The 9,456-nt window shown below is 40.6% G+C and overlaps 1 protein-coding gene across 4 annotated transcripts; it reads left to right on the top strand.

Annotated features, from left to right (window-relative positions):
- Window positions 1-242: 242 nt before the first annotated feature.
- On the top strand, window positions 243-9,020 carry LOC137284468 (uncharacterized). Of its 4 annotated transcripts, none has more exons than XM_067816287.1 (5): window positions 243-362; window positions 3,491-3,587; window positions 3,876-4,227; window positions 4,461-4,507; window positions 5,962-8,129. In XM_067816287.1, the coding sequence occupies exons 3-5, from the start codon at window positions 3,915-3,917 to the stop codon at window positions 6,115-6,117; spliced, it is 516 nt and encodes a 171-aa protein (XP_067672388.1). In that variant the 5' UTR covers window positions 243-362; window positions 3,491-3,587; window positions 3,876-3,914; the 3' UTR covers window positions 6,118-8,129. The 4 variants fall into 4 exon arrangements, with proteins under 4 accessions (XP_067672388.1, XP_067672387.1, XP_067672386.1 ...); XM_067816284.1 differs by having other exon boundaries at window positions 287-362; window positions 5,775-8,129; XM_067816286.1 differs by lacking the exon at window positions 3,491-3,587 and having other exon boundaries at window positions 255-362; window positions 5,962-9,020.
- The last annotated feature ends 436 nt before the right edge of the window (window positions 9,021-9,456 follow it).

The raw sequence follows: 9,456 nt of genomic DNA, 5'->3' as shown, positions 1-9,456 counted from the left end.
TTATAATCCCCCTTTACAAACAATCTCCTCTCATCAATACCTATTTAGTCATCCTCGATATCTCCAGGGTATACGTTCCGACATTTCTCCACTGCACCCTGGATCTACGATAAATTTATTATCTCTCTTAGCTGACGTTTTATACAGCCATGCAGATGTCTACGCTGTTAAGAAAAACAGGAAGCAACTCCTGTAAGACCTCTGCGGGAGGTAGTTCTTATAAATATATCTATGACAAGGGTATTTATAGAATGAACATCTGAAAAACCACCGTATTAGCTGAATGTTTGTGTGTACACTCTTGGCGATAAGTGGTTTGATTTATGTTGTCTCTCTTTTCCCCGGTGTTTTCACAGAAACGAGTAAGTATGTAAGTTTTAACAACGTTTGAACACCTTTTGAATGAGCATTACTGGATTAACTGGTCTGAACTGGATTATATACTCACCTCTTGCATATAGCTGGAATTAGGCGTTACGTGAGACACGAGTTGACATTTGGAAACTGACCCATACAATATATAACCGATCGCCATATACCGATATGGTCTCTGACAAACGTTCCTATTTGATAGATCTGACAAATCCCGTGAAGGTCCCGGGGTAGAATAGGCCTTCAGCAACCCATGCTTGCTATTAAAGGCGACTATGCTTGTCATGAGAGGCGAGTGACGGGATCGGGTGGTCAGGCTCGCTGACCTGGTTGACACATGTCATCGGTTCCCAGTTGCGCAGATCGATGCTCATGTTGTTGGTCACTGGATTTTCTCGTCCAGTCTCGATTATTTACTGACCGCCGCCATATGGCTGCAATATTGGTGAGTGCGGCGTAAAAGTAAACTCACTCACTCAGAATTGACAACAAAAGCATGACGGCGACAGCGTTTGCACCCAGTTATTTATAGGTATGCTGTGGCAAACGAGTGTGCTAGAGCTTGTCACGTTGCAAGACGATCAGGAAGAAAAATTAGGCTGTGACCTTTTTTAGGTAAAATAGGTTTGTCTCATTGTGTTACATGAGACTGCTCATTGTGAAGTCTGTTTAGTATTGATAGATAGTCATCATTATCTACAAAGGTTATCTCCCAACTGATAGACACCCATCTGACAGACAGACGATTGACGACCACTGAACCGGCAGGTCTGAACAGTGGGCCTTCTCGTTTACCCACCACCTATTGTTCCAGGTGGGCAAATAACTGACGCGGAATAATCCGCCAGCCAAGAGATATCTCTTAACTTTCGCTCCCCGTGAAATAAGGTTCCCCCATGATGTAATTCCCATAAGGTGTGACAAGTACAAAACAATTATCAGTTCATTCGCTTGTTTAGTGCTGTACAAATAACAAGTCTCGAAAACATGCACACGGGTTACCTATTCTTTGCAACATACAACATCAATCAAAACGGACATTCTTGCAGATAATACATCATTGCTGTCATTAAAAATTTACATGCTGGTCTCTGAAGGACGTCACATAGTTATCTTTGATGTTAACCGTGGCATGGCAGGTTTTCTGGACACTGTTCCAATGGATGGATGTACCTCTTCTTCTCTTAGTTGTGAACCTCTAGTTCTGGAAAATCAAGTACTGACTGCCCCTACCACTGAGAATGAACATGACATTCACTTTTTGGTTAGCCATCGTGACTGACTTGATAACCGACCATATGTATCATTATATCATGATGGTAAACAGTGTTCATTAAATTTATTAAAAAATAAGCAACAAAAACAACAACCTTAATTCATAAACGGTAAACACTGTCCACCTGGATGAGACTTGTAATTCGTGCCACCCACCAGGACCAAGTTTCATGGTGAGCATTGTAATCACTAACCTGTGTTCACTAAACTTTCTTAAATCCCTAATCATAACTCTTGGGTGGTGGGTAAGTGAGAATATTTGGGTATAATGGAACGCTCCACTGTCTGGTGAGTAGAGTAGGATGGGCCTGCAACAGGTTCATTACTGAGGACAGGGAGACTGTATATAGATATTATGTACATAGATTGGAGATTATCCCTGCTGAGAAGTAGCTTCTTCTCATCTCAGATTACTACAGAATATGACTTCTGACGTACAATGGCCCTCTCCCATTCAATGCAGATAATACATCAGTTCATTCGCTTGTTCAGTGCTGTACAAATAATAAGTCTCGAAAACATACACGGGTAACCTGTTCTCTGCTACCTTTCAAAATAGGCATATTCCCTCAGATGATACAACATCAATCAAAATGGACATTCTTGCAGATAATACATCATTGCTGTCATTAAAAATTTACATGTTGGTCTCTGAAGGACGTCACAAACATCAGTTGTTAACACCTTTCAGGAATGCTGTATTGTCTGAGTTGTGTATTAGATTTGTATAATCCCCATTTACAAACAATCTTTTCTCATCAATATCTATTTAGTCATCCTCGATATCTTCAGGGTATATGTTCCGATATGTCTCCATTGCACCCTGGATCTACGGCCCCGGTCGATACATTTATTACCTCTCTTAGCTGACGTTTTATCCAGCCAAATGTCTACGCTGTTAAGTTGAGCGAACCAATCACAACTCACTTTTTAAATTATCTAACTGATTAAACTTTGCAACACAAACAATGCAGAAGCTCTCTGAAAGAGGTAGAAGGATCTATATTTTTTTTAAAATTCGGACCTATCAGTTTGTCTGTTTGCTTTTATCCAAATCCGAGTCACACTGCTAACAAACCTTCGCAACAGTGACTGCTATCTCAAGCTCGGCTGTAACGGCGGCTTAGTTGACTGGTTACTGTGAGGACGCAGAGCCAAAGGGAGGTAATAAAATTATCGGGTCAAGCCGTAGATGCATCCAGTGTATAGTTGAGATTCATCGGAACGTGATGATGATGATGATGATGATGTTAAGTAATTTTGTATTATCTTCACAGTACCATGCATTAATAACCATAATATACACTACAAATAGTGTCAATCACATTGTTGTTGCACATTCTCACAAATATTTGCAGGCATTTTGGGATTGATTAGCACTAAAGACCCTTGGCGCTTACCTACCTTACAGGTTTTGGATTACGTGATAATACCTTCTGGAAGAACCTGTATAATCAAACCTTTAATGTAGAGTGTGTTGAACAAACTTGTTTGTTTTCTGAGCTCCCGAATAATTGAATGAGCTTTTGTTATAAAATGTACAGAAACCAACCAAGTTGTGATGTTCCGAACCTTCTTCGAATACTAATGAAGATATATACAGTAGCTTATGTCTATTACGGGCTGACCCCGGACCGCCTCTTTTGTCCGGATTGAAAAGAAGTCCGAATTGTAGACATATTTTGTCCGTTACCGTCGACATTGCAACATGAGTTACTTCCCTTCTACAAGGACAACAAACAACTTTGATCGTTCTTTTTTTCGTTGTTGCTATCTTAGAATTATGCTCAATATACTATTTATTCTTTCACTGGAAAAGGTCTGTTTACATAATTTCTTCTAGCTCGTCACATTTCCACGGAATACAGTCTTTTCCGTCTTTAACCATCGGGAACAGAAGTAACCGAGATGTTTATTCAATGGACTGTTATTTTAGTCAGGTACGTTCGGATTACTAAGAATTGGTTTCATTGCAAGTTTATTGTCGGCACTGTCATTCTAGTCAGCTGCGACCGGACTACAAATCATTGTTCTCAGAACAAGTTGGTTGTATTGTAAGACTTCTATCCAACTAGTCAACGGTTGGCCCAGCTCATGAGTCTATCCGTGCGTCGAATGATCCATCATGTATTTTCAAAAGTGTTTTCTCGGCAATTTCCAGTACTGCATTACTAAATCTTGGTGGCGATGACAAACTTCAACGAAAGTACATTCCATTTACAATTCAGGTGTAAAGCCAGATAATCAGAGGACAGCAGTGGGCGACAATGGCTTCGAGTGACGATGTCGCATGCAGCATCTACAGAGAAATTCTGGAAAAGTTTTTAGACCAGTGCTGCGCAAATAAGGAGCTTGCTTCCAAACTGAAATTACTCCGAGACCAAAGAGAAACCCGGAAACGGTTTGGAGATGATGTCGACGAAGGCATTGACTCACGTCCCAATTCCGGCAGTGTGGGCAGTGCCGGTCGGGATTCAAATGTATCTATAGTGATGCGCATACGGGAGTTAGGTGGAGAGCTCAAGAGCGTCATAGACACCGTTCTGAAGGAATGTGAAGACAGTGAGAGTCTACAGGCGGGTTAGTTACTTCAATAATACTTCATTTAACACTGGCTGCTAGATGACAAAAGGCTGCTCCGTCTTCCTGCGTGTGTATCTCTCCCCAACCCTACCCTTTCCCTCTCCGTCTTTGTTATGCGCGTGTGTGTGTTTGTGTGTGTTTTATCTACATAACGTTGTGGAGTGATTGAGTGAGTGAGTGAGTTTAGGTTCACGCCTCATTCAGATATATTATTCATTATACTGTTGCAGGGGCCCTGACGATACCGGAGCAGGACCACGAACTCCACAACCCGCCAGTAAGAAAACCAACTTCTTTGCTTCATTCAGTTCTAGTACTGTTCCTATTATGGAGGTAACCTTATGATCATGGTAGAGTTCCGGCTTGACTCGAACTGAGGAATGCGACGTGAGTGAGCGAGGAAGACACCATATCATACTATGCCTAGGTGTTGAACGAGGGCGAGGGATATACCAATATTTAAGCACGAGTGTCGTAAACATGGTATGATAAGGGCACAAATACATCGATGATATTTTCTGAGTATTGTCAAATAACATGTATATTTAATCGAGTCGTCTGACAAAGTTGCGCTCCTCGTGAACATATGAACTTTGTCAGACCACTCGATGAAATAAGCATTTATTGTTTGACAACATTAAGGAAATATTCTATTTATTATACTTTGATCATTGTTTAACTCTTTAATTAGAGAGTAGCTCCAGGCAAAAGTGATACTCTACTCAGTGAAATAACATGATATTCTGCTCCGTGAAAATACCATTTTTATTTTCCCCCAAATTTACAGCAATTCACCGTTAAGAATATAATAAATAACAACACTCCAGCACGTCACGGCGGGGACACTATAGTCGGTTAGTCGACGTGTTGTACTTGGCCCATTGAGTTCTCTATGGAATCCTCTAAATCGGCCAATGCACACCTTACACACAGTTTCATCAACAAAAACGGACATAAAGAAATACACATTAGAATTTAGGGATTTAAAAAAAATTAAACGTCACTTTAGTTACAGCATTTTGTAGGGAAGGTTTTAGCGGGTCAGTAGCAGCAGAGAGCGCTGCTCGACTGCAGTCACAAGACTGATGTCATATGCTAGAGTGTGGATTCCGTCTCTTTTAACTTTATTTAATCCCTTTGACCGTTCACATTTGTGAACGTATAGTCCTGGTAATCTGTTTTAAAAGATTAATCACAAAACACGCTGAAGATAATAATAAATCTGTCAACAAAGGTACAGAAAACTATATTTTGAAACACAAAGTAAAAATCCAGACGGCAATGTCCAAACAACAAACATAAATATGTATTTTTAACAAGTACAAAGTAAAAGACTTTGTTTGTGAAAAGTATAGTCGAATTTCACAGGGTATTATAACTGAAAACACGACAGTGATCAAAATTGAGTAGTGTAGTGTTCATGACCGAACACAAGCGTTCAATACTTTAACATCAGCGACGTTGGGTGCAACTGTTTAGAACACGTGTGTTAATTACACTATGTGGTAGGAATTGAACGTGTTCAGTGTTCTGTCATTTTGCAGTGCACTCGTGTCATTGCGGCAATCGAAGATGTTCTTGGAGGATACGGAAAGGTGCGAGTGGTGACGAATGGGTCCATTCGTAGATCTTCGGATTGTCCCGGTATAAGACGAATTGGTCACGAATGGAATAGGTCGATAGGCCGTATAACTTCCGGTATTTGAGAACCTATAGCGTTATCATTTTCAGATGTCTTTGGTCCCAGACTTCCAGCTGGTGGAGACGATGTCTGCGGCAGCCCGCAGCAACAGACTGGCCCTGCGTGAAGGACACGCACGACAAAGTGTACCCACAGAAAACACGGAGCACGACGAAGAGACAGTGTCCAAGGGAAATCAGGAGTGATCTGTTCAACTTCATGTCGTTATTATTCAATGCTAAAATTGTGTTACAAACTAGATGATGGCCAATCACGGTCTGTTATTATCGTGATGACAAAATAAGGTACATATGAACACTGACAATAGTATGAAACTGGAAATGTTTGTGTTGATGACTTAACGTATGGCTAGACCAAGTGACCTTGGCTTTGGAAGCTCGGAGACGACAGCGCTAAGATAGTCGTAAGTGCCATACATTAACATTAACTTACGTCTAATTTAGCGCTAAGAGAGCTTCGAAAAATCCAGGCCTTGGTCTTACTCCGGGCTGGGGAGTAATGCTGAGTGTTGAGGTTCACCAGAGACCATTTAATATTATATGGTCACTGGGTTCACTGTATATAGCACTGTCATATGTATATTGTGATATATCCCAGTATATACATCAATCATAATTCATTCAAATCAACATCAGTTGTGTCGCTGAATACCTCGTCCTCATAAAAGTGAATGGATTTTGTCACAACACACACCAGTAAGTACGACCGTAGGAGATCCATGCTATGGACTATATGATTCGCTATGGATTTCCTTTAGTGTAGTGCTTCAACTTCAGTATTATTATAATTCAGTATGCATACGAGGGGATATCAACAAGTTTTGAGCCTTGCATATTTAAACTTGACAAATAGTAATGGGCAGGGCACCTAACGTATATTAGTGTCCTAGCTACATATTCCCGGTAGGATCACATAGCTGGAATCATTTCTTCAATGGCAGTGCCTTGTAGAAGAGATATACCCCCTAGTGAATGTGACAAAATGGACAAGGTTGAATATAGAGCAGTAATAAAGTTTCTTGTCCTGGAGGGCAACACGGCCAAGCAGGTTGAAGAGCGACTCACTGCTGTTTACAAGGAGTCTTCCCTTTCTGCTGCAACCATCAAACGTTGGATGAACGAGTTTCAGCGAGGAAGAGAGAGCTTAGATGATGAACCCCGTCCAGGACGAGCCTCAACCATGCAGTACCACCCAAGCAAACATTGACACTGTGCATCAACTAGTGATGGGAAATCGTCGTATCACCCTGCACGAGTTAGAACATGCAACCGGGCTCTCATATGGATCCATTCACAGCATACTCCGTGACAATCTCCACATGTCCAAGGTGTGTGCAAGATGGGTCTCAAGAATGTTTTCTGATGACATGAAGGTTTCTCTGGTCAACATCAGTGGCGCGATGCTGACTCGTTACCATGCCAACCCAGAAGATTTTCACTTTAGAATTGTAACCTGTGATGAAACCTGGCTTCATCATTATGACCCTGAGGGCAAAGGCAAAGAAGTTCAAATCGGTCGGGTCCCCAAAGAAGGTTATGGCAACTATTTTTGGGGACAGTAAAGGTGTTATCCACATCGACTACTTGCCTCATGGTACGATAATGAATGGAGAATACTATGCTAATCCTCTGAAGCAGGTACGCCAGTCCATTAAACAGAAGCGGCGAGGAAAGATCCGGCGATGGATTCTTCTTCACCAGGACAATGTGCCAGTCCACACCAGTCGAGCTGCAATGGAAACTGCGCGCGAGTGCGGTTACGAAATTTTACCTCACCCCCTCCTATTGACCAGACCTAGCCCCTAGCGACTTCCACCTCTTTCCTCGACTGAAAAACACATCCGGGGCCAAAAAATTCAGGATGATGATGAGCTTATCGCTGTCGTGGAGGGTTTTTTAGGGGACCAAGATGTGGAGTTCTTCAGATCAGGAATCAGCAATTGGCAAACCAAATGGGAGAAGTGTGTGAAGTTGGAAGCGGACTATGTTGAAAAATAAAGCAATATGAATTCCAAAATCTTGCTTTTTCAGGGCGAGGCTCAAAACGTTTTGATATCCCCTCGTATATGGATATATTATTGTACATATACTAGTATAGTATGCTTTCTTGGTGATATGTGCGTACATGTGTAAAACAGTCCCGTAAAACTTAAAATGAGTCGTATTATATTCCTCCTCCACTAAATCTTATCTTTGTATATGTTCTTGAAGATGTACATTTGTGATCTAATCTGATATATCAAGTGCGTGTTAATATCTGTCTGGTTGGGCTGGTACACAGGCACGTATTACGAGTCAGAAAATAGATAAACTAGCTCCTCGTTTACTATCCAACCTCTCTACTACATATCATGTAAGGGTGCGTCATAGAAATGATAGAAAACCGGACAATTTCGCACATATCAATCAATATATCTTATTTCAATGGTCTCACAAGTATCAAATGCCTTTTTCCATATTTCCGATGTAAGCAGGAGTCATAAACTCATGCTTCATGTGAAGGTGCATTTGTTGGTTTTTATGAAATCGCCAAAGACCGTCAGCGCTATCAAATTGGTTTATAAAATGACGACAAATACACTTGCTAAAATTAGGTGGAAATTCATACGTCTTTCATCCATGATGTCACGGTCTGTTGATTTGTCTTGGTAAGAACAAATTTACAAATGAGTGAAAAATGTTTTCAAAGAAACACGTAAAAATCCATTCATTCAGTGTAATGTATTAGCCAATCAGATCGCCGGAGATAATGAAGTCGCTGACGACCATTTTCGTATACTTCCTGTAACTCGGCCTGTGTATATGCCTCCTACACATATCGGAAATATGGACAAAAGTCTTTGATATTTGTGAGACCTTTAAAATACGATATATCAATTGATAATACAGGTTTTCGATCATGTCGCCGTATTTCTGTGATGCGCCTTTACATGATATATACTAGTGAGGCTGTAACGATTTTGTGACTCGCAGTGGATACCGGTAATCCGAATACTCGGGACGGGTTGGTACTTTGGACCCGGGTAACCGTCCCAATACCGGACCCGTAATGAACATGTGACTAAGAGATTAAACAATCTAGGCCCTAATATGTTACACTGTCATGAAACAAAAGGTTGTATTGTCTTGAAATTTAGACATAGTTATGCAGTCACATAATTTTGAATATAACATTTGGTTAAGATATTGAAACTGTAGCCTCCAAACAGCGACGGAGTATATTGACGAAGTGACAATACTGCGCGATAAATTTTTTGCTACATTCACTTGGTCTACAAACATTCGCTCACCAGTATGTAGATACTCAATACTATTTCAAAGATATGTTGTAGTTCCCCCCATGTTAGGGCATGTTTTTTTCTAAAATAACATTTGGAAAATATTTCAGCAATATTTTTCAGTAGTATTTGTGTGATTTGGCTTGCATGTCCACAATAATTTTAAACATGATAACAGCATTTCATTAAACATGTACTTGCATAACATTTCTTCAGCATTTAAAAAAAGATTTCAATGATATGTTGT

This window comes from Haliotis asinina, chromosome 5 (genome assembly GCF_037392515.1).
Source record: "Haliotis asinina isolate JCU_RB_2024 chromosome 5, JCU_Hal_asi_v2, whole genome shotgun sequence".
Classification (NCBI taxonomy): Eukaryota; Metazoa; Mollusca; class Gastropoda; order Lepetellida; family Haliotidae; genus Haliotis; species Haliotis asinina.
The sequence above is the reverse complement of the archived record's forward strand: the minus strand, read 5'-3'. Positions and strand labels throughout refer to the sequence as shown.

Coding starts and splice junctions, on each gene's coding strand:
- LOC137284468 (XM_067816284.1), top strand. CDS start 3,915: ATGGCTTCGAGTGACGATGTCGCATGCAGCATCTACAGAGAAATTCTG. Junction 4,228..4,460: donor CAGTGAGAGTCTACAGGCGG/GTTAGTTACTTC, acceptor ATACTGTTGCAG/GGGCCCTGACGATACCGGAG. Junction 4,508..5,774: donor ACGAACTCCACAACCCGCCA/GTAAGAAAACCA, acceptor GTCATTTTGCAG/TGCACTCGTGTCATTGCGGC.